Source organism: Dermochelys coriacea, chromosome 27, assembly GCF_009764565.3.
Source record: "Dermochelys coriacea isolate rDerCor1 chromosome 27, rDerCor1.pri.v4, whole genome shotgun sequence".
In the NCBI taxonomy this organism is placed as follows: Eukaryota; Metazoa; Chordata; order Testudines; family Dermochelyidae; genus Dermochelys; species Dermochelys coriacea.
In genome coordinates, this window is record NC_050094.1 from 14,889,743 (window position 1) to 14,913,127 (window position 23,385).

The 23,385-nt window shown below is 58.2% G+C and overlaps 2 protein-coding genes across 10 annotated transcripts in view; one reads left to right on the forward strand and one right to left on the reverse strand.

Annotated features, from left to right (window-relative positions):
• Positions 1–7,346, forward strand: part of LOC119849086 (signal transducer and activator of transcription 5B-like) — a 27,963-nt gene extending 20,617 nt beyond the window's left edge. For all 3 annotated transcript variants that reach the window (XM_043503402.1, XM_038385741.2, XM_043503403.1), the window contains one exon: positions 1,730–7,346. In XM_043503402.1, the coding sequence (XP_043359337.1) occupies positions 1,730–1,856 (127 nt within the window). In that variant the 3' untranslated portion in view covers positions 1,857–7,346. The remainder of the gene's footprint in view (positions 1–1,729) is intronic.
• Positions 5,479–23,385, reverse strand: part of STAT3 (signal transducer and activator of transcription 3) — a 36,104-nt gene continuing 18,197 nt past the window's right edge. For 5 of the 7 annotated variants that reach the window (XM_038385394.2, XM_043503400.1, XM_038385397.2 and 2 more), the window contains 23 exons: positions 22,029–22,175; positions 20,806–20,950; positions 19,028–19,126; positions 18,329–18,424; positions 18,135–18,216; positions 17,401–17,495; positions 16,464–16,615; positions 15,845–16,003; positions 15,592–15,684; positions 14,588–14,647; positions 14,202–14,231; positions 13,990–14,083; positions 13,866–13,913; positions 13,350–13,433; positions 11,707–11,805; positions 11,178–11,313; positions 10,703–10,755; positions 10,524–10,618; positions 9,441–9,580; positions 8,719–8,934; positions 8,440–8,482; positions 7,867–7,979; positions 5,479–7,638 (listed from right to left, as the gene is read on the reverse strand). In XM_038385394.2, the coding sequence (XP_038241322.1) occupies positions 7,583–7,638; positions 7,867–7,979; positions 8,440–8,482; positions 8,719–8,934; positions 9,441–9,580; positions 10,524–10,618; positions 10,703–10,755; positions 11,178–11,313; positions 11,707–11,805; positions 13,350–13,433; positions 13,866–13,913; positions 13,990–14,083; positions 14,202–14,231; positions 14,588–14,647; positions 15,592–15,684; positions 15,845–16,003; positions 16,464–16,615; positions 17,401–17,495; positions 18,135–18,216; positions 18,329–18,424; positions 19,028–19,126; positions 20,806–20,950; positions 22,029–22,156 (2,316 nt within the window). In that variant the 5' untranslated portion in view covers positions 22,157–22,175 and the 3' untranslated portion in view covers positions 5,479–7,582. The remainder of the gene's footprint in view (positions 7,639–7,866; positions 7,980–8,439; positions 8,483–8,718; positions 8,935–9,440; positions 9,581–10,523; positions 10,619–10,702; positions 10,756–11,177; positions 11,314–11,706; positions 11,806–13,349; positions 13,434–13,865; positions 13,914–13,989; positions 14,084–14,201; positions 14,232–14,587; positions 14,648–15,591; positions 15,685–15,844; positions 16,004–16,463; positions 16,616–17,400; positions 17,496–18,134; positions 18,217–18,328; positions 18,425–19,027; positions 19,127–20,805; positions 20,951–22,028; positions 22,176–23,385) is intronic. The other 2 variants (XM_043503401.1, XM_038385400.2) reach the window with 1 other exon arrangement.

Genomic DNA, 23,385 nt, shown 5'->3' on the forward strand with positions numbered 1-23,385 from the left:
CCCCCCTCATTCTTCTCTTCTGCAGACTAAACAATCCCAGCTCCCTCAGCCTCTCCTCATAAGTCATGTGCTCTAGACCCCTAATCATTTTTGTTGCCCTTCGTTGTACTCTTTCCAATTTATCCACATCCTTCCTGTAGTGTGGGGCCCAAAACTGGACACAGTACTCCAGATGAGGCCTCACCAGTGTCGAATAGAGGGGAACGATCACGTCCCTCGATCTGCTCGCTATGCCCCTACTTATACAACCCAAAATGCCATTGGCCTTCTTGGCAACAAGGGCACACTGCTGACTCATATCCAGCTTCTCGTCCACTGTCACCCCTAGGTCCTTTTCCGCAGAACTGCTGCCGAGCCATTCGGTCCCTAGTCTGTAGCGGTGCATTGGATTCTTCCATCCTAAGTGCAGGACCCTGCATTTATCCTTATTGAACCTCATTAGATTTCTTTTGGCCCAATCCTCCAATTTGTCTAGGTCCTTCTGTATCCTATCCCTCCCCTCCAGCGTATCTACCACTCCTCCCAGTTTAGTATCATCCGCAAATTTGCTGAGAGTGCAATCCACACCATCCTCCAGATCATTTATGAAGATATTGAACAAAACGGGCCCCAGGACCGACCCCTGGGGCACTCCACTTGACACCGGCTGCCAACTAGACATGGAGCCATTGATCACTACCCGTTGAGCCCGACAATCTAGCCAGCTTTCTACCCACCTTATAGTGCATTCATCCAGCCCATACTTCCTTAACTTGCTGACAAGAATGCTGTGGGAGACCGTGTCAAAAGCTTTGCTAAAGTCAAGAAACAATACATCCACTGCTTTCCCTTCATCCACAGAACCAGTAATCTCATCATAAAAGGCGATTAGATTAGTCAGGCATGACCTTCCCTTGGTGAATCCATGCTGACTGTTCCTGATCACTTTCCTCTCCTCTAAGTGCTTCAGGATTGATTCTTTGAGGACCTGCTCCATGATTTTTCCAGGGATGATTAGGGGCATGGAATGGCTTCTGTATGAGAGATTAATAAGACTTAGTTGTCTCTTTTCCACGCTGAAAAGTCCAAGGGGAGATATGGTAGAGGTCTATAAAATCATGAGTGGTGTGGAGAAAGTAAATAAGGAAGCGTTATTTACTCCTTCTCATAACACAAGAACAACGGGCCACCAAATGAAATGAATAGGTAGCAGGTTTAACAAAAATACAAGCAAGTATTTTTTCACTCAATGCACTGCCAACTTCTGGAACTCCTGGCCAGAGGGTGTTGTGAAGGCCAATACTATAACGAGGTTCAAAAGGGAGCTAGATAGATGCATGGAAGACAGGTCCATCAATGGCTATTAGCCAGGAATGGTGTCCCTAGACTAACCACACACGTGGTAAGGCAAGTCAAATCTGTGACATCTTTTCATGTATTTATACTTGCTCCTGTATTTTCCACTCCATGCATCTAATGAAGTGGGTGTTAGCCCACGAAAGCTTATGCCCAAATAAATTTGTTAGTCTTGAAGGTGTCACAAGGACCCTTCATTGTTTTCCCTAGCCTCAGTCTGCCAGAAGCCAGGAACGGGCAACGGGATGGATCACTTGATGATTCCCTGTTCTGTTCATCCCCTCTGGGGCACCTGGCACTGGCCACGGTCAGAAGACAGGAGACTGGGCTAGATGAACCTTTGGTCTGACCCAGTGTGGCCGCTCTTATGTAGGTCTCTCTTTCTCTCTCTCAGCTCTGACTCCGTCCTGGATCCTGAGGGCGAGTTCGACCTGGACGATACGATGGACGTCGCACGACACGTGGAGGAGCTTCTCCGGCGGCCCATGGACACTCAGTGGATCCCCCACAGCCAGTCGTGACCCTGTGCTGTGGTATGGCCCCAGCCTGGCAGCTGTGTCCCTGGGAGATGATCCAGGGCACGTGCCCCGTGGAAAGCAGCCCTGTGTTGGTGTCTCTGGGCGTGGGCCCATGTGTGGGGGGTGCTCAGCCAGGGGCTTTGCTCTGCGCCAGTTGCAGTGTTGCTGTTGTCGGCTGCATCTGTGGGGGCCCCAGCTCTGGCAGGGCCCCTCCCCCTCACTCAGCCCTCCTCCCCTGCACTGGCAGAGCTGCCTCTCTTGGGGTGTGCTGGACGTAGCCTAGCCCAATCCCCCCACATAGCAGCCACATTGGTTTCTTTATCGAGATCGTCCTCTGCCCCATCCTCCCCTGACACGCACTGTGCCTTAGGGGGAGATGATCTGATCCCAGCGGGCCCCAGGCCCAAAAGCCAGGCAGGAGGTTGAAGAGCAAGAGGCAACGCTGGAGTAGCCCCTATTCTGGGAGGGGAAGGTTGGGCAGGAGCCTGGGGAGGGACAAGCAGGGGTCTCCCACCCCCTGCCCCCCATGGGCTCATCCCTCTCCTTCCTTGTAGCAGCAGGGGAAGGGGGATTCCCCTCTCGCCCCAGCCATTGCTTCGGGCTCTCAACCACTTTTCTCTCCTGACCAACCAGGCAATAAAATAGATTTTTTTTTTAAAGCCAGTTTGTGAAGTGAGGCTCTGCTCCAGCCGATGTTCTGGGGTATCTGTCCATCCTCGGCCAAGCCACGTGCACAGCCACGTGCATGGGGAGCTTGCTGTTCTTAGCCAGCCTCCTGCAAGCAGCCCACTCAGCACCACCCTACCCTGTGCCCACTGTGCTGGAGGGGGGCTCGGGTGCATGAGCAGCGATGCTGGGGTCCCCCTTGTACAGGTGGGCGCTGAGGGACTGGCCGAAGACAATGCAGGGTGGCTATGGCAAAGCTGAGCCTAGCCCATGCCCCCTCCATCCTTTGCCCTGGTCACTGGGCTCCCAGCCAGGCCCCCCCCCACCTTAGCCCCCATGGAGGGAGTGAAACTGGGGCCTGCAGGGGCAGCGGAAAGGAGCAGCCCCCCTGCTTTGGGCCAAGCTCTAAAGTGAAGCAACCCAGCTTGGCACTGCTGCAGCTTTGCGGCTCGCCACAAGGTGGCAGCACAACACAGCACTAGGGCCCTGCCCCTGCCCCAGCCCTGCAGGCTGGCACCCAGGGGTGCAGCAGGGACCCTCCCTGGGAGAGGAGCTTCCCCTGCAGAGGTGCTAGGCTCTGTCTGCGCAGGGTGCTGCACAATGCACTGGGCTGGGCCCCGACTCCCAGCTGCCGCTGAGCTGGGCCAATAGGCCGGGAACTAGGGCACCCACTCCTCCTGTGGATCCTTTGAGAGCAGCTAAGCACCCCTGTCAAACCTGCAGGGTGCCCTCTTGGAGCACAGGTGAGCTCCCCCATCTTGCAAATAGGCCCTTGCCCATGCTGCAGGCCTCTCCGTAACAGGATTCTGGGCTCTGCCCTCTACCCCCCCTTCTCTCCCTTGAAGCCAGCACCTCCTTTTATACATGGGGACACTGTCCAGAGGGGCTTTTATCCATCCCCCTGCCCCGTTCCCCCACCAGCAAATCGAAGCCATTCCCACCCCCTATCAGGGCCTCCGTGTAAGAAAAGAAGCCAGGCCTGTGCTTGGTGTGGGTCACCGCTGCGGGAGTGAGCAAGCGGAGGATATAAACCGTCATACATCACAGGGGCAGGAGGTGGTGCGGGTGAGCTGCTGCGCCCACAGCCAGGCTGTGGCCCTGGCCCAGGAAAGCAGGAGAGTTGCCTGGTGGACCACGGCGATGGAACAAGCAGCCATGGCAGGGCTGGGCAAGGCGCCGCCTCGGCTCAAGCCCCGACTGTAGAAGCCAAATGCTTTCTGGCCCAGGGGCTGCTCGGCCTTGGGCAGGGAACTGGCAGCAAGGCCAATAGTTCCCGCAGAAGGGGACATGCCCAGGGCAACAAAAGCCGATCTGAACAGCTTGTGCACAACCCCGGGCACCCCCCTCTTCCTTGGGGAAGGGGAACTGGCCCTGCAGGCTCAGCTTCCAGGCCCTGTGGCTCCTATGCTGGCATTTCAATAACCTTACCTAGCCCCCAGCTTCTGGGCTGGAGGGGTTAGTCATGGGACAGCAGGGTTCTGGCCCTGCCCAGCCTGGGGCTCCAACCACAACGTTCAGTGCAAGAGGCTGCTTCTGGGTCCCTGCCAGGGCTGTTGGTGGCTGGCAGAGCACCCTGCCTGCCGAGCGTGGCACCAGCAGAAGGTACAAGAGGAACGGGTGGGATCTGCTGTAGCTCAGGCTGGTCTCTGGCTCCCTAGGAGCAGCCGGGGCAGGCTGGGAATACACAGGTCTTGCTGGCTACCAGGAAGAGCTGCCAGGCAGCAGGCTCCACTCCTCTTTCGTTATCCAAGAAGCCAGGCCTGTCCAGGAACCGCAGCTTTGGCTACAGGGGCCAGTTCTGCTATTTCTATAGGCGGAGAAGCAGCCATGGGGGAGGGGACGGAGGTGTCATTTCTCTTGCTTGCAGAGTAGGAGCTGTGTTAGTCTGCATCCGTGTTAGTCTGTATCCACACAAAGAAAAAAGGTACTCCATTTCTATTTGTCTTGGCATTTACCATACAGCTCCCCCACCTTGCTATAAAGCGGAGATGATCTAACCTTGGGCTGCTGGGGCTGCCTTGCGGATAAATGCAGTGTAACGCACATTGGAAAACCAATCCCAGCTCTACATACAAAATCATGGGATCTAAATTAGCTTTTACTACTCACAGCTCTTGGAGTCATTGTGGAGAGTTCTCTGAAAACATCCACTCAATGTGCAGCAACAGTCAAAAAAGCTAATATCAGGAACCATGAGGAAAGGGATAGTAAGACAGAATATCATAATGCCACTCTATAAATCTGGGGTACACCCACACCTTGACTACTGCGTGCAGGTCTGGTCACCCCATCTCAAAAAAAGATACATTAGAAATTTAAAAGGTACAGAGGAGGGCAACAAAAATTATTAAGGGGATGGAACAACTTCTATCTGAGGAGAGACTGAGAAGATGGGCTAGTCAGCTTGGAAAAAGAGACTGCTCCAGGGGGAGACGAGCGAGGTCTCTAAAATGACGACTGGTGTGGAGCAAGTGCTATTTACCCCTTCACCTACCCCAAAAACCGGGCTCACGCAATGAAATTAATGGCAACAGGTTTAAAACAGAAAAGCAAGTACCTCAGGCAATGCAGTCACCAAGGGCCCTCTGCCAGGGGATGTTGTGAAGGCCACAACTATAACTGGGTTCAAAAAAAAAAGAACTAGATACGTTCGTGGAGGACAGGTCAACGAATGGCCATTAGCCAAGATGGTCAGGGACACAACCCCGTGCTCTGGGTGTCCCCTATGCCTGTTTGCCAGAAGCTGGGACTGGCTGACGGGAAGGATCACTCAATAAATTACCCTGTTCTGGTAATTCCCTTTGACGCACCTGGCACAGGGCTTTGCTAGCAGACAGGACACTGGGTTAGATGGACCATTGGTCTGACCCTGTCTGGCCTCTCTCATTGTCCCTGGTTTTTGCATTTAACCCAACCGAGTCTGAGTGACTGCTTAGAGATCAATCAGCTGGAGCACACAGTCGCTTTAGCACCTTTATTTAGGAGAAAGTTAAAGCCTGTAAATACAGCAATAAAATATACAAAAAATAAAATCTTTACAGTATTGAGTGTCACTAGGGGACATACAGGCCGGAGGCGGCCGGATGACGGAGAAGCAGAGAGGCAGGCAGGAAGGTGGTGCTGGAAGGAGGCAGCTATTGTGTTAAGAAATAAACCTGGGTCGGCAAACAGCATTCACCTCATCCAAGCACCTAGGTCTGCGCCAAAGGGCCAGGTCGGTGGGCGTGAGCCCACGCAGTGCACGAGTGCAGAGCACTAGCCCCATGCGAAGGCTGCCCATGGTGCAGGGCCTGGAGCAGCAGCTCAGAACAGGCGCTTGCTGCCACCCCAGCCCAGAAGCTTCTCCAGGCTTCTGGGTGAAGAAAAGGAAACACCCACCAGTGTTGATAAGCCTGGGTTTAGACCACACTGTAAAATGCAGATGGCTCTGGCTCTGCACCCCCGCTCCGCTCGCCCACGCCGATTCAATACTGTGATCCATTAAGCCTGAGAAATTCAAAGCATGGTGCCTGGTTAAGCACAGGACAGAACTATCTGTGTGTAATGGCTTCATACAGACGCCGACTGTCTGCAGGGCGACCCAGGCTCCACTGAGGAGATCACCTTCTCTGACCCACAACACTTTGCTGGCCATTTGGCATGTTTCCGGCAGAGGATAGGAGAGTCGTTACTTTCCTCCTGCAGCCCTCACCCCGCACAGCTGGTTGGGAGGTGGCTGCTGACTCTCCTAGGCCATCCAGCCTGCTAGCTTATCACTGAAAAACCGACCTCCGACTGAAATGAAGGGCAAAGCCCCCCAGGTTTGTCTAGTGCCTGCCACTCGGTGTTTCCGCTCCCAGTCCAATGGGGCTGGCAGGCCACGGAGCAGCAAGAACTGGTGCCAGCCGCCCTGGAGGTCTGTGGGGTTTAAACTCTGGAGGGAGAGCGCCAGGGACACTACACTGCGTTTGATTCAGTGCCCCGAGGAGCCCAGCAGCCAGGGTGGGGATGGGGGGGGGCGCAGTCGGGTTACACCAGAGAGCGGATCGATAACTGAGGGCACCCCACTGTCACTACAGTGACCACCGGAGGAAGGACCCAGCTGCGTGGGATCAGGGAGCATCGGGACAGCACACAGTGCATGGATCTGGTGTGACAGGGAGAGAACTACTGCCTTGCTCGCTGGAGATTTCCCCCCGCTGCAGCCCTGGCACACAGGATAAGCCAAGTGTCCCTGCAGGCCAATTTCCAGGGGGCCTGCCTGGAGAGGCCGTCCCAGGAGGGGGAGGCGGGTACCTGGCTTCCTCGTCGCCCATGCTGGGTCTAGCCTGAGCCCCGGCAGAAGGGCAGGGACCGGAACCGTGCCGTTGACATCGGACTCCAGCTCAGGGGCCAGGACAGCCGTTCCCCAAATTGGAGACAGATCGGCCGGGCCACCCGTTATCCCAGCACCGGGGCTGACGGCCCGCCCAGCCCAGGCTCTGGCCTTTCCTGGAGGCCAGAACCACTTGCCTGTCGGGGAGTCGCTTCACAGCCCTCTTCCTTCAATGGCATCTGGGGCCCGAGGCAGGTCAGCCCGGCACGGTCTCTGCGCTCCTCACCGTTGTGCTGACTGGCTAAAGCTCATGGGGTTAGGGTTGCTGGGTTCCAAGGCTCCTTTCCCGGCTGCCTCAAAGCAACAGCCTGTTCACTGAATCCTCATGGGGATTTGGAAGTTAGCGCAGGGACGAGCTGGGAAAGGGTCTGGCAGCGCTGCAGGAGATCTGGAAAGCGCTTCGCATGGATGGAGGCAGCAATCAGATGCTAACAGCATCTTGATCGAGCAGAAAACGTTTGTTATGGAAGGAAGTTAAAAAAAAAAAAAAGTTCCCTCCCCCCAGCCCCGACACCACCTCCGAGCACCGACTGGGTGCTCCAGTTAGATGGCTGCGAACTGATCGGGACCCCCAGGCTGACGTCTCTCCCCAGGGAGCAGCCCGGGGATGCTCTGGGGGATGGAGCGAACACATGACCTAGCAGGACAAGGGAACGAGTTGGAGCCGGGAAGAGAGAGTTGTCAAGACGCGGAGCTGGGCACGTGGCCCTCACATGGGCGAGGCAGCACACTCCGGAGTCAGCTCCATGTCGAAGGTCAGAGACTCTGCAGGGAAACAGGGACAGGGGGCCAGTCAGATGGGGGGAGCCCCTAGAGCCAGCTGGACACAACACGCCTCTCCCAGCTGGGGAGTCACCAGGCTGGGAAGGGTCTAAGGTGAGCTGGGCTCTCTGAGGGGGCTGGCGCCAGATCCCGAGTCACCTGCCAGCCCGAAGTGATCAAAGGCCTCATGCCCTGGGGCACCATCCAAGGGGCCAGGCATTTCCCACTTACCAAACTGGCCTCCTGCGTTGGCCTCTGCTCCCTCGCTGTTATTGCCAAACTGCATGAGCGAGTCCAGCGTGCGTGGGGACATGGGCAGGTCGATGGTGTTGCTGCAGGTCGTTCTGTAGTGGGAGGGAGTGGAGGACAGCACAAGAGAGGCAATGAGAGGCCGAGAGCCACGTCCATCACCGCTGCAGCGGGGCTGCCTATCGTCGGACAGAGTTGGGCCTTTTGGGGGGGGGGGGTGAAGGATGGTGCCCTGGGATCAATTCCCAGCTCTGCGCCCACTTCTTGAGTGACCCTGTGCCTTAGGCTCCCACTTCCATCTGCAAAAATGGGGAGAACTCCCTTCCCCCCCTGCTCTGCAGGGCTGAGCCGGCGAGCCTCCGAGCTCCTTGGGAGGGGTGTCTCCATGCGTGTCTGTGCAGCACCCAGCCCAACAGGGCTGGATCTTGGGCTCGCTGCAACAGAACGAAACAGTCTCGCTCTCACAGTCGAGGCACGTCTGCCATGGCTCCTACAGAGCAGGGCAACCCTGTGTTCAGACACCCCCAGGCAGCAGCCTCCTCGGAGAACACTTACGGGGTGACGCAGATGAACTTGGTCTTCAGGTATGGCGCAGTGCCTGTGGGGAGAAGAGGCGGTTAGTTGAATGCCATCTGTCCCACCCCGGACGGCCCCGCTATTGGGATACCTGGCCAGCCACAGATGGGCCGGCTTCTCTACCCACGAGCACAGGGAGCATTGATCCAGGCAGGGAGGCAGCTCCCTGCCATTGTGACACTGATCGTTAGCGGCTGCCAATCTCCGCAGAGCTCCCGCCAGCCGCTGGACAGACAGCAGGGGTGGAATGTCAACGACTACCTGAGTCCGTAGCTTCAGGGTGCTCCTGGCTCTCCGGGCGACAGTATTTGCCAAAGGCTTCCTCCTTGGGGATGTCGGGGTAGAGATAGACCAGGGGCGAGACCAGGATGTTGGTGGCATCCATGATTTTGTAGCCCATGATGATTTCCGCGAACGACATGCTGTTGAGCTGCTGCTTGGTGTACGGCTCCACGGACTGGATCTGGGTTTTCCCTGGAGGAGACGGCAGCATTTCACGCGGGCCCGTCCCTGGCTCACTTGGGCAACACCCCACAGAACGACCAGGAACAGAGACAGCCCACCCAGCCACCACTAGTCGCAGCGGAGCGGCTGTGTGCGAACGGAGGCGGGTTCTGGGCATGGCAGCACGGGGCCCGGGATCCGGGGAGACGCAGAACACCTCCCGTTCCTGGCAGCACCAGGCGCTCAGCATCCTGGGGCCGGTTACTACGCTTACCCGGCTCACGAGTCACAGATCGTGACTGTCGTGGGGAAGGAGGGGCAGCGTTTAGAGTGCTAGCTGGGGACTCGGGAGAGTGGGCTCCAAGCCCCCCCCATGACCCTGGCCGGCTGCCGGGCGGCAGACTTGATTGCAGGGCCGGGCAAAGACACACTAAGATCACAAGCGCCTTGCTCCACAGTAAGGGGACCACGCGGCTCCCCCCGGCTCAGTGCCTGGCTCTGTCTGGACACACGAGTGCTGCCCGCGGGGTGCGTACCGCTGATGTCCTTCTCCACCCAGGTGAAGGTGATGCCCCCCTCCTTGCTGCTCTCACTGAACCGCAGCAGGAAGGTGCCTGGTGGCTTGGTGCTCAGGATGGCACGCTCCCGCTCCTTGCTGATGAACCCCATGATGTATCTGGCAGAGGGGAAGACAATGCTGAGCCATGCAGCGATCGGCCGTATCGCCACCTCCTTCACCCACCCCCAGAACCGCCGACAGCGGCTGCAGGATCAGAGCCGCCGGCAGCGGCTGGGGCTGCACGTTACTGTCACAAGGGATCCCTCACCCTGCTGCTGCGGACGGTTGCTAGGTGCGGTGCCAGTGGGCATGCAGACAGTTTGAAGCGACTGCAAGAGGAACTTTCTCCAGGGGCTGATTTGCCCCAGGGTGTTGGTGGAGACGGATCCATTGACCCTTCTGTACAGTTCTTCCTGCTAGTTGCCACCATGCAGCCAATGCCATGGCCGGGAGGGAAGGAGGGAGCTGTGGTCCAGCCCTGCAAGCATCCTCAGAATGGGCTGCCAATTTGATGCACCTGGGCCACCCTGCCAGGGCTAACGGGCCGGCTCGCATGTCCCGAGGGCCTGACATCAGCTGCAGAGCTTCCCAGCGCTCAGTCCAGAAGGAAACAGCCGAGCCCCCAGCCTAACCGGCACCACACAGGCCAGAGAGCCCACCTGGCTCCAGCATCCAGCCCACAGCAAAGCTAGGGCACATATCAGGAAGAGACCCCAGTCCTGATTCAAAGACTGCACCACGGCCCTGGCTGAGCTGTTCCCAGGGCTAATGCACCACGCTGCCCCCTCCGTAAAGCGTGCACCCCGCATTTCTAATCTGCATCAACACTTGAAACAAAGTTCAATAACTGCAAAGGGATGCAGCATGATTCTGAGCCTACAGGGAACTCACAGGGGCTGGTTTTTGGGAAAATACCCCAGGCTTTGGGAGTCACTGAGCTACAGGAGACCTGGACACACCCCCCGCAGCCACCTTACAGCTCCCATCTCAGGACCTCCATCCCCTGGTGCCCAGGCCCATCCCCAGGCTCCAGGGTCCCAGAGGTGGGGCCACGGCTCACCCTTCATTCCACAGCGCTAGGATGTATTTCTTCACGAGGTCGATTATGTTGTCCAGCCAGACCCAGAAGGAAAACCCCTTGCCAGCCATGTTTTCCTACAGGGAAGACAGAGATGCCAGGTCAGCGCAGGCTCGGGGAGGGGAACGTGGAGCAGGAGTGCGCCGCGAGGCAGTGCTCACCTTGCAGAACTTGGCCCACGTGATCTGGCAGCCGGAGTAGTTGACACCTGGCCCTAGGGTGGGGACAGAGCAGGTCGTTAGCACTGGAGAGATTTCCTTAACGAACAGCATTTCCACGGGTCCAGGAACCGACTGCGACCGCAGAGCCCCACACGCCACACGGGATCCCACGGCAGACGCTGCTGCCGCCACGCTCCCAGCTAGCGAGTCAGGCCAGGAACAAACTCGGCCTCTATCTTCGGCCTGCGTCACTGGGCACGGACCCTGCCATGCCACTCAAGAGCTACCCGGGCAGAGCAGGCAGGGCTCACCGGGGGCTAGGCCTCCTGCTGAGTTTCACCTCCATGGGGACACTGGGCAGGCTCCCTCTGGCGCAAGGACAGAGCCTACACCCCTCATGACAATCTGCCTGCCTAAGGGGTTTAGAATCCACAGGCACAGCCAGCCCGGCCCTCCGGCGGGCAGGGCAGATTACCTAGGAGTTTCTCTGCCAGCGTGGTCAGCTGTTCGATGCTGAGACCCCGCTTGGTGGTGGAGGAGAACTGCCAGCTCAGAACCTCGGCCACCTGGTCCCACGTGCCGATCGGGGGCTTGGTGAAGAAGTTCACGTTCTGCGGGAAGAAATGAAACCTCCCAGTGGGCGATGCCAACAAAGGCCAGGAAACATACCAGCTTGCAGCGGGCAGCCCGAAGGGGGATGCTGCCCAGCCCAACCCCCCACCCACCTTTGACAGGGTACCATGGGAGAAGGACTGCCTTTCTGTGGGCAGTGCCTCTACCACCCATGTGTGTGACCTCGGGCCAGCAACTGCCAGGACTCACTCAGTTTCCCCTCTTGACCTCTCTGCCTCGTCTGGGTGGCTGGGAAGCTCTCTGAGGCCCAGGGCAGCTCAGCTGAGCAGAGACAGACACTCTCGGGGTTGCTCCTCTGGGGGGCCTGCTGAGTCTCTCCCACCCAGGGGCCACATGGCGACGGGGCACTGCTGGGCAGGCCGCGCACGTACCTTGGGGTTGTTCGTCAGCATGTTGTACCACAGAATGGATGCCCAGGCATTGGGCATCTGGCAGATGTTGGAGATGACCACGACAGGCAGTGAGTGAGTCTAGAGAGACGAGACACACAAGAATGGCCCCACTGGGTCAGACCAAGGGTCCATCTAGCCCAGTCTCCCATCTTCTGACAGTGACCAGTGCCAGGTACCCCAGAGGGAACGAACAGAACAGGGAATCATCAAGAGATCCATCCCCTGTCACTCATTCCAAGCTTCTGGCAAACAGAGGCTAGGGCCACCATCCCTGCCCATCCTGGCTAATAGCCATTGATGGACCTATCCTCCATGAACTTACCTAGTTCTTTTTTGAACCCTATTACGGTCTTGGCCTTCACAACATCCTCTAGCAAGGAGTTCCACAGGTTGACTGTGCGTTGTGTGAAGATATACTTCCTTTTATTGTTTTAAACCTGCTGCCTATTCATTTCATTTGGTGACCCCTAATTGTGTTAGGAGAAGTAGTAAACACCACTTCCTTTACTTTCTCTACACCAGTCATGGTTTTACAGATCTCAATCATCTCTCTCCTTGGCTTGGTCAAGAGACTGCTAAGAAGTCCCAGTCTTATTAATCTCTCCTCATACGGAAGCCGTTCTGTACCCCTCATCATTTTTGTTGCCCCTTTTCTGAACCTTTTCCAATTCCAATAGATCTTTTTTGGGATGGGGAAACCACATCTGCACGCATATTCAAGAGGTGGGCGTACCATGGATTTATATAGAGGCAACAGTATATTTTCTGTCCTATTATCTACCCCTTTCTTAATGATTCCCAACATTCTGTTTGCCTTTTTGACGGCTGCTGCACGTTGAGTGGATGTTTTCAGGGAACTGTCCACAATGACTCCAAGATCTCTTTCTTGAGTGGTAACCGCTAATTTGGACCCCATCATTGTATAGGTATAGTTGGGATGATGTTTTCCAATGTGCATTACTTTGCATTTATCAACATGAAATTTCATCTGCCATTTTGCTGCCCAGTCACCCAGTTTTGAGAGACCCTTTTGTAGCTCTTCGCAGTCTGCCTGGGTCTTAACTCTCGAGTAGTTTTCTATCATCTACAAATTTTGCCACCTCACTGCTTACCCCTTTTTCCAGATCATTTATGAATACGTTGAATAGGACATGGTTATTTCCTCAGGTCCCTCCAGACACACCCCACCTGCCCCGGCCCCATCTCCCGGCCCAGGCCCTGCAGCATTCTGCAAGCCACACGGCCTGGCTGCGCCCTGCCACGGGTCCCTGATGTGAGCACAGCCTCGTCTCTATTGCGCTCTCCCTTCTCAAGCCGGCCGCCCCCTCTGCTATGAGCGGCTTCGCCCAGTGCCGAGGCCACAGCAGCGTCCTGCCTCCCTTCGCCCATCTCCTCCCGGGAGCCTTGTGAAGGCCAGCAATAGCGGCGAGAGACTGCGCTCTGCCTAATGCTCTGTGTGCTCCCACAGGCCTGGACAAGCCATCAGAGAAGCGGGGGCTTTATCTGAGGGGGGAGGTCGGTGGCACCTTCCCTGCTGGGCTGGGCAACCCCCTCCTGCTCCCGCCGGGGGGCAGGGGGATGGACGCACAGCTCTGTCTGGCAGCAATTCCCACAGAACTCACCTCCAGGTCGATCTTCAGGCCCTGGTGATAGACCTCGGTCTCGAAGGTGATGAGGTGCAGCTCCTCTGTGACGATCAGGGAGGCCTGGGAAGGTGACAGGGAGGGTGTTCATAGGATGCCAGCTTCCCCCCACTCCCCTGGGGGCCAGGCGGCTGACAGGCCAGGCACTGCTCTGGGTCACAGAGCCACATGGGGCGCCAGTGGGCTGGCACCTGGGCACAGCGAGGTCAGCAGCAGCCTGTTCACCCCAGATGCCCTGCGGGTACATGCGGGCTTGACCTGTTTTGCAGGGGCCCGCTGGGGGGTTGCTTTGCCTCCCTGCAGAATGCGGCGCACAAACCCCCCCCCCCCCACGCAGATGGTCTGGAGGAGAAAACTCCAGCGAGCTCTGGATGGGCTGCCCAAGAGGAGGGCCTGGCGGGAGCTCTCCCTCCCTGTGGGCTGGGGACCAGGAGGGTCTCCTTCAGGGCCCCCCAGGCCGCCTCTCCGGCCACACGCACAGGCTCAGACACTCACGTCGCAGTTGGCTCTTCCCCCGTTGCCGCACCTCTGCTCCCGCAGTGTCTGCAAAGAGAAGGGACAAGCTAAAGCCCCGGGCCAGCTCCCGGGCCCCAGGCCAGCTCCCGGGCCAGCTACCTACCAGGTGCTTGAACTCCGCCGACAGGCTGCCATTGTTCGATTCCTCCATGTTCATGACCTTGGTGTTTGTCCCCAGGATGTTAAACTTCCGGGACCTGGGGGGGGGGGGGAGGGAGAAGAAGGACAGTTAGGACCCTCCAGAGCCCAGCAACAGAGCAGGGGGCGGGACGACACAGGGAACTGAGAAAGACGAGACGCATTGGCTCCACTTACCCCCGGAGCGCGGCAACGTCACCAGAGTCCCTGCAGAGGAGACAGAAGCAAAGTGTTGGTTCGCTCTGGAGTGAGGGCACGTCCCGTTCACATCCCCCATCCAGGTGGGCACTGCAGCTCCCAAGGGGCCCTGACTTGGTGCGGACGGCTCACGCACACCCTGACTCCAGCAGCCCAAGGGCACCCGAACGAGGGCCACGTGCAGTGGGCATGAAAGCCTCCCCCGTGCCCACAGAGCCCTCGCTTCTCCTGGGTCCCAGCACAAGGGCAGATTCCCCCAGGAGAGGCTGGTGCCTGGGCAGAGCCCATGGCCACGACTTGGCCCTTCGTTCAGCGACTCCTCCCCAGCCCCGTGGGCGCAGCACGGCCCAGAGGGGGATACTCACTTGTCAATGCAGACTTTGATCTTCAGCTGGTAGTTCAGCTCAGGAAACTTGACGAGTAACCTGTCGGAAGGCAGCAGGTGTTTCAGCACAAGCCGTTTGGATGCCAGAGCAGCCTTCGCCGGTGGCAACAGGCCGAGCATCCCAGGAGAATCGCAGGAGGTTTAAGCACCACGGCAGCACTGTTCCCACGAAGGCTCCCAAGCAAAGGCCCAGGGAGGTCTCCGCTTCCAGGAGATTAGAGCCCCATTCCCAGGGCACCAGCCCGTGCAGCTGCTGTCGAGCGTGCTGGGAGTTGCGGGTGCTCCGAGGGTCCGGCTGTTAGCACCCACTGCCCCCTTGCTCCCCCATGCACTCAGGGGACAGGCCCTCAGCTGGGGATCTGACCGGGGAAGGGTCTGGTCCCAGGCCATGCAGCAGAACTGGGATCAGTACTCAGGATCCCCCTGCTCTCAACCTCATGCCCGTCCCACCCCGCTCTAGGAGCTCCAACGCCAGCTGCTGGACGACACCACTGCACCGGGGCGTCTGCCTCCAAACCCAGGGCCTGGGGTCATGCTGCTCTTGTTGCCAAGCGTTCCAACATGACAGAGCAGAAAGGTGCCGTGTGGAAGAGGCTGGGCCGGGGAGACCAGCCACTGGGAATATGGCGACAAGAGCCAGGCACGTGGATGGGCAGAGGCACCGCGCCCCAAGAGATCGGTCGAGGCAGAAACGTGACCAGCAGCAGATGCAGGAGCACTTGCCACGTCCTCCCGCCAGCAGGGGCAGAGAAACAAGAACCCGCAGTCTTTGGAAACAGAGCAGCTGGCGCTGTGTCAACAAGGAGCCTGCTCCTGCAGCGCCACCACCCCGGGCCAGCCATTTGGGCCGGATTCCCCACCCTGGCAGGACACACGTTTTCAGCCAAACTAAGGAGTGAAAGGACCCTCCACATGCATGTTAACAGTGACCGCGTGTTTGGCCTCCCCACCTCGACAGCTCCCCCAGCACAAACAAAGACTAACCTGACTTTGGTGGTGAACTGCACGCCAGTTTTGATGACCAGGGGGCGATCCGGGTGCATGGGCATGCAGGGCTGCCTCTCCACCACGAAGGCACTGCGGGACGAGAGCACATGGACCGTCATGCTCGGACACTGGCCGCCTCCCAGACACACCCGCGCTGCCAGCCTCCTCCCTGCGATAGCCGCTTCCAGTCGCACACAGGGTCAGCGGGAGCCGCGATTTGCCCTCGTGACCCAGGAAGCATCCACGGTACCTTTTCATTAGATTCCTGAACAGCTCCACAATCCTCTCCTCCAGCATGGGCCGGTGCTGGACAATCGGGTCTCCTTTGTAAGAAACTTTCTGCTGCAGCTCCTCTAGCTTCTTGATCTGCTGCCGTGTCTGGAGCTGGGACTCTGCGAGGGATGTGATCCTAGAGGACGGGGGAGCCGCATTAGCGCCTCTCACTGCCCTGGGCACCAGCCATCGGCAGCCAGCAGAGGGGAGATGCCGGGATCCCCGCTCAGCACCTTTCCCTGTGGGCTGCAGGAGAACGCCCAAGGTACAAGATTTGCAAAGGGGAACTGTGTAGATCGCTCAGTAGTGGCTTGGGCAGAGCCCTGAGTCTTCACAGCCACCTTGCAAGATCAGACTAGCTGGGACAAATGATTTGATGGGCCTGTCAATCAACCACCATTCATTCTTCCGGCAGCCAGGTGGGCTGGCACGAGGCGCATTTGGGCTAGGGCGCATTTAGCCAGGCAGGAGGAGGGGCCTGGGACAGAGATCCGTTCCCGGTGGTTTGAATTAACCCTCTGCCTAGGATCCAAGCAGCGCTCTCAGCTGGGGAGCACTAATGGGAACAGGCCGTGGGGAGGCTCATGGGTTCTCACCAATTTTCCAGGCGATCCAGGCAGATGTTGGGAGGGCCCCCGATACAGGCGATTTGCTGCCTTCTCTTCCAGTCAGCCAGCTCCTCGTCTGCCAGCGTCTTCTGCACGTACTCCATGGCTGACAGCAGCCCGGCCAGTTCGCTCACAATCCCCTGTCAAGGGAACAAGACAGTCAGGTGTCGCTGGATCCCTCCAGGCCCTGCAAGTTCTAGATCCCTTAGACAGGAGGAGCCCCTGAAAAGCACCTGCAGCTCTGCCAGCACTAGTGGCTTCTACTGCGGCTCTGCGGGCGTGTTCTGTTCTAGCCGGTGCTTATATCAAGCACCTCACCGTGGTATCTGAGCATCCCAACACTGAATTTAGGAACAGACGTTCAAGTGCTCAATGCCCAGAGGTGGGGCCAAATTTCCCAGCTCAGCTCCCAACCTGCCAAGCTCCGTTCTGGCCACGTGTCATGGTGCCCATGTGAGAGCAGAGCCCTTCCAGGGGCTGGCCCCAGGCTGCTCTCCACACACTAGATGCACCAAATGCTCAGCAGCTGGGAAGTGGATTTAGTGAAGCCACTGCAAACTCCTGGGGGCGGCGAGTGACTCGGCTGTTTGCTTTCAAACAGAATGAGCAGAAGTCAGGGCTGGGTAGGTCTGAAAGTGCCGGCACTGGGTCAGCGAGATCACACACGATACGTCTGACGTGTGCACTCGGACAGGACGGGCACGTCTCGCTACGCAGCTCAGCTGCTCTTCTGCCTCTGTCAGCAAGTGGCCTCGTGCCGGAGGTGCTGCCGCTCTTTTCATTTAGTCTTTTCTACTCGTGCCTAAGACAAGGTGGTTTGGCGCCAGAGAGGGAACCGCCCAGGGACTTTGACAAGCGAGGGCATGTGTGGGGCGGGGAGGCTGAGCAGAGGATAGATGGAAGCCGGGGGAGGAGAACACTGTACTCTGCGCATCTGGTCCAGCGCTGTCAGCATCTGCTCCAGCTGCTGCATCTTTTGCCGTGTCACAGACTGATTGTTTCCGTTCAGATCCTGCATGTCTGGGTGGGGAGAAGAGAGAGTTACTTGCCAAGTGCACGTGCCCCAGCCCTCTCCCAGCACGGGGCGCCCAATGTCTCCCCAGCTCCCTGCTCAGTCACCTGTCCAGCAGAAGGTGCTGGGCTTTTGGTTTTAACTCTCCATCTCTCCAGCCCCATTGGTGCTGGAATTAGGGGCGCTGGGGGCGGGGGCTGCTGAAGTGGTTTCCATCACGTACAGGGTTTACAGTTTGGTTCAATAACTCTCAGCACCCCCACGAATTGTTCCCACACCGTTGTCCAGCCCCCAACATGGAAGTAGCAGACCACTCCCAACCTCTCATGTATTTATCCCCACTGCCTGGGGGCTGAAGCCCAGACGGCTACTATCACGCCGGGCTGGGAGCCCCACCGCACGCTGAGGCTTGGAGCATGATCCCCACGGACTGGCTGAGACGCACAGACTGAGCAACTGTCCCGAGTCACAGGGAGTCTGTGGCCGAGCCAGGAATAGAACTGGGGGTCTCCCGAGTTGCAGGCCAGTGCCCTGTCTTTGCCTCTGCTGGGAGGAATGCCGGGCTTGCCCCAGCGCTGGCTCAGACAGGCCTCGCCAGATCGCACCTCCTAGCACATTCCCCTCCGGACAGGCACTTCCCCCTTTACCTCCTTGGCTCTTCAGTGTCTTGTAGTTGAAGTCAAAGTCATCCTGGAGATTCTCCACCACCTTCATCTTTTGCTCCAGATCCTGCAAGGTGAGGGGTCGGGGGTCATTTCAGGGGCAGAGGTTCAAATGCACTCAGCAGGGCCATGGGGTGGGGATCCCCAAGGTTGGTCCCTGGGCAGCTGGGCTGACCTACCTGCACCCGCTTCCGCACATCCTGTAGATGCTGCTCCAGCATTTGCTGCTTCTCCGTCACCACAGTGGCCGTGGGGTGCGATGCCTGCCCGCCTTGCTGTAGAGGGGAAACAAGATGGGTGTTTGTGAGAGCCGGATCCCAGACCCTGCTGCAATACTGTCTGCCCACAGGGGAGCCACTTGCGTTGCTAGCGAGCTCCTGAACGGCCGGGCAGCTCGGGCACTTTGGCCTCTTGGCTCAGGGCTTTACAAGAGATTTGCCTTCCCACCATGAATCAAACCAGCAGCATTGAGTCCTGGGATTGTAGCTCAGGGGCCCCAGATCTTAGTAGATGCCCCCGCCCCACCCTGACACCCAGAGTGACAAGCTGAATGCAGACAAGGAGAGAAGACAGGTGGATGCACAGACCCGCGGGGGCAGTGACACAGCTCCCCCGAGCCAAGTGGGGACTAGCACTGTGCCACTGAGGGGGCATTATCTAGCAAACAGCGGCCCTAGCCAACTAATGGCCATCCCGCACTCGCTGCTTTTCACACACGCTGAGTGAACATGGTCCCCTTCTTGACGGATCCTGTGAAGGGCCACTTAAATCCCACAAGGCCTTAGGTACCGCCTACGCCCCACTTCTGCCCGCGTAAGCCTGTTCTACATCAAGGGGGGGGGGGGATTGTCTGGCAGGGAACTGCCTCCAGCTCTCACCTGGGCTGCGGTTGCAGCTGTCTGGAGCAAGCGAGATTCTTCCCAGAGACACCGAGCCACGATCCGGGCTATTTCCATCGGCTTTTCCAGGTACCTGCTCTGTAGGCGTTTTTGGAGAGAGGGACAGGAGAAAAACAAAACATCCAACCAATGTTGAGCAGGTGACGACAATGATGGTGATTTTCAAACCTAGAGCAAAGGCCGAGCGTTTCAGAGCCGTTCAGGGAACCGCTGAGGGGTTTAACAGGAACTGGGAATCACGGCCTGCTAGGCTGAGGTTTTCTCCCTCACAAAACACTGCCTAAAATGTAGAGTGGATTCGTCACAGTTCTGCAGAGTCCAGCACGAACTGCTGGTCTCTCCCTGGACACAGACGACCCACAAATGCATTTTACAAGTAGTTAGTAGAACCTGCCAAGCCCCCTCCATGCCTCAGTTTCCCCAGGAAGTGACCTGGTCACAGAGCGAATCATTGTCAGAGTTGGGACTAGAACCCAGAAGTCCTGGTCCCCAGTCCTCTGCTCCAACCACTAGGTATCACTGCCCACTATCAGTTCTCCAATCTGCCGAAGACTGAGTGTAGCAGAGATATTAAGTGGTGGGGTCGTGAGAAACCAGTAGGGCAGGAATCCTAACCCACCCATAGACAGCTGAGGTCATTACCCAAAGGGCAATTTGACCTTGCAGCTCAGCATTGGCCTTGGAGGGGAGAAGACAGTGCCCTGTTCAGGTCGCAGACGAGGCAGAGCTGAGAGTGCACACGACTTTCTCTACCATCAGAGCAGGGAGGCAGGGGCTGCTAGTCAGTGACATTATGTGGCGTCCGCCTCTTCTCTGGTGCTTGAGGAGCAAAGGGGGAAAACGCCAACCAGGCTCCCAACCACCTTTGGCCAGGCCTTGCCTCGTGACTCCTCCACTTGCAGTCCGGCTAGGGCAGGAGGGCTGGGTGCGGGACAATGGAAGCGCGTGCTTCGCTGGGTTTCCGATTCCAAGTGTTGGGCAGGGCCCCTGGCAGCCATGCCACAGCCCCATCAGTCCTCCGGAGGGGCCAGAGTACAAGGTCTATCAAAGATCTTGGACCAGCAGAGCCATGTCATTGGGGGGCAGGAGGGTTACCTGTATAGCTACACAGGTGCAACCCCTCATGTGGACAATTCTACTGCAATACAGGGGCCTTAACAGGGCCAGGAAAGGGTTAATGAGCTGCTGTGGGCTTAGTTAGTCCTACCCGGACACATTGGCAAAGGGCTTGGAGGGAGGTGTAAAGGGGGAAAGCTGGGGGCTGGCTGGGCGGGGACGTCGAGCTCGGACTCAGAGACAGGCCTGGCTGGGGACAGGCGCTGAGCTGAGACTGCTGCTCAGAGCCCCGAGGGAAGGCGATGCTGAGGGGGGACTGCTGCTTTGGAGTGGCTACCTGCCCATTGCTGCCAAGCGAGACGCCGGCCGGGGACACTCCGCCTGAAGGAAGCGACAGCTCTGTGTAAAGGGCCCTGCAGTGGCTTTTCTCGCGTGGCTACGTGATGCAGCTTGTGCGGCTAGACAGGGCCTAAGGGTGAGTCGAGCCCATAAGTTCCGTGGGTCCCGAGGTCAGGGAGGCAACACAAGCATCCTTAACTAGCTGGCCAGGCTGAGCCGAGAACCCCGCTGCCGCTGAGCACGAGACAGGAGGCAGAGCGTTTCCCCCCATGCACCCCACCCTGCCACCCGTGCTACTGACCCCGGAGGCTCTTCACGGGGCCTCCAGCTCTGTAGTCCTCCCCCGGTTGCACAGCACCCACCTGCAGGAACTGTTTGATCCTGCGCAAGTTGTGCTGGTAGAGGACATTGGATTCCTGCAGGAAGCGGCTGTATTGCTGATCGATCTCCCCCAGCAGATTGTGGAACACCAGCGTGGCGTGGGACTCCTTGCTGGCAGCGTACGCCCTGCATGGGAGGGACAGCACAGAGGCGGGACTGAACTAAACATGTAAAGCGGGTGCAAGGAAGGGGTAGGAACAGTCTGTGCCACCAGCACGGGCCCCATTCTGCTCACCCCAGCCTTCGCCGGGGCAGCTCCATGGGAGCGACTCCCATGTGCACAGCGAGGGCAGGCTCAGGCTCCCTGCTGGGGTGTGACCCCGGGCACCCAGCTGCCTGACGAGGGCCCCCTAAGCAAGCCCCAGTGAGAGTAAGAGGCGCCGTCTGCACACCCAAGTCAAGTGGTTGCAGAAACCTGCTCATCCGTGTGTGTAGGCCCGACTCACTCATGCAGGCAGCTGTGCATGCAAATTCTACGGGGACATTTTTAGGCTGCCCGACAGCTCAGCCTGAGTAAGTCTTAGCAAGCTGAGTACGCGCTCTGCATCAATCCCGTCCATCTCCCGCCGTGGGGAGAGTCTGCAAGAGCCAGTGCCCAGTCTCGGACCCGCTTGCGATGTGTCAAATCCACCATTAAAAGTGCTCCGGCCAGCCCCGGCACCAGCACCGTGCCCCCAGGCTGCCCTACCTGCCTGCAGGTGTGACGCACGCCAACGTTCACCACCTTGGCAGCAGCAGGTCAGCCAGTGACAGGAGAGAGAGGAGGGGAAGTGTTTGTGTTTGCAAATCTCTCCATCAGCTCCGGTTCTAGGAGAGACGCTCAGCAAGGGTCAGATTCACCCTCTGCAAAGGGCTACGCACCAGGGCCAGGCGGCCTGAAGCTCCCGGGTGCTATTTCAGTGGCATCTAGCCCTGGTGTCGGCCCTGGGCACGGGAGAGGGTCATCCAGACAGCCACAGCAGGGCAGAGTGCTGCCGCACCATTTGGCAACAGCAGCCCAAGTGCAGGAGGTTTGGACAGAGGAATTGCCAGGCCAGGTGCCCACCTAGTGCTGTTTCCCACCCCCAGCTGCTGCGGTTATGGGATACCCGCCCCAGGCAAGTCCCTGCCTGAGCCCCATGCGCTGGAGGCTGGCTCATGCCCCGAAGCAGGCGGACAGACACCCCAACTGACGGCTGCGTGCTGGCACTGCACGAGGACTTACCAGTCCTGGCTTTCGATCCAGGGGGCCAGGAACTGCCTGAGCTCCATGGGGAAGCTGTCGCTATACAGCTGATGCAGCTGCTCCAGGTACCGCGTGTCCAGCTGCTGCAGCTGGTTCCATTGTGCCATCTCGTCTGACTCTAGAAACCTGGCAACACACGGAGAACCGCGTCAGAGCCGCAGGGATGCTGAGCTGCAGGGGGCCGCCGCGGGCTTCAGGGGCGCGTCTTAGTTCACCAGGGAACTATCCCTGCGGGCATCTGCCTCGCTGTCAGACCCATACGGTGGAGGATGCTCCGCTGGAGCGACTAGTGATGGTCATCACAGGCCTGTGGGGAGGGTCCCAGTCAGATTTTAAAACACCTCCCCCCCGTTTTGCCAGGCTCCTAGCCCCACTGGTGGGTCGCCTGAAAGGGTGGCATCTCCCATGCTTGATCTTAGCCCAAAGTTCAGTTTTATTTAAGGTTGATGGAAATCCCCTGAGCCATTTCTGAATTCAGCAGAAAGACCGGGTCCGTTCTTCCCCATTTTCAGAGGCGTTCCTGGCTTTGATATTGCCCCTCTGCCAACAGGAGACAAAAATAACTTCCCCCTAAACACTGCAGAGTGGCCCGCCCCGAGCGCCTCCCCCAGGCAAGTGTGATTTGCCAGAAGTGTTTCTATGAATCCTGTGCATGCTTCAATTTCCCCCTACACTTTGCATTGCTGTTGGGGGGAGGGATGGGGGGGGGGAAGGATTACGTTTGCTCTCAGGGCAGACTAACAGCGAAGCAAGGGGGCTGCAGTTTAGCGTGGCCCGCCCTGAAGGCGGAGGGACTCCCCTGGGGGTCTGGCACACTGATGGGTTCTGATCAAAAGCTGGGGTGTAGCTCCGATCCTGTGGATCCGGGACACCAGAACTAGCCACTATGGGCCAGATAACAGGCTAGCGGGAACAGGCTGCTGGCTTCCCCAGGATCTCACAGAAAGGCTCCGTGCAACACTCAGCAGGACAGGTTGAAGGACACACTAAACAGAGGTAGGACCAAGCTGTCTGACTAGGGGATTTAGAGACGCCTCAGGAATAAAAGATAAATCTGACAACCTGAATCTCAGGCCTATCTTCTGATCCATCTGCCCTAGGGTCCATCTGCAACTGGAAAGAACCTTGGTCTAGAATGAGCTGCCAGAGCGAATAGATCTCCTGTCGTTAGCGTAATAGGGCAACTAGACTTTGAAGGTTAAAATTCACCCTGGTGCAGCCTCAGCCCATGCTCCCCTCTCACCCTTTCCTGCACAGGCCCGTGCTGGCCCCCTGTGCAGGAGTGAAATTCACTCTGCAACACGAGGGCCTTGCACGCGCTGGTTTTCAGGAGCTC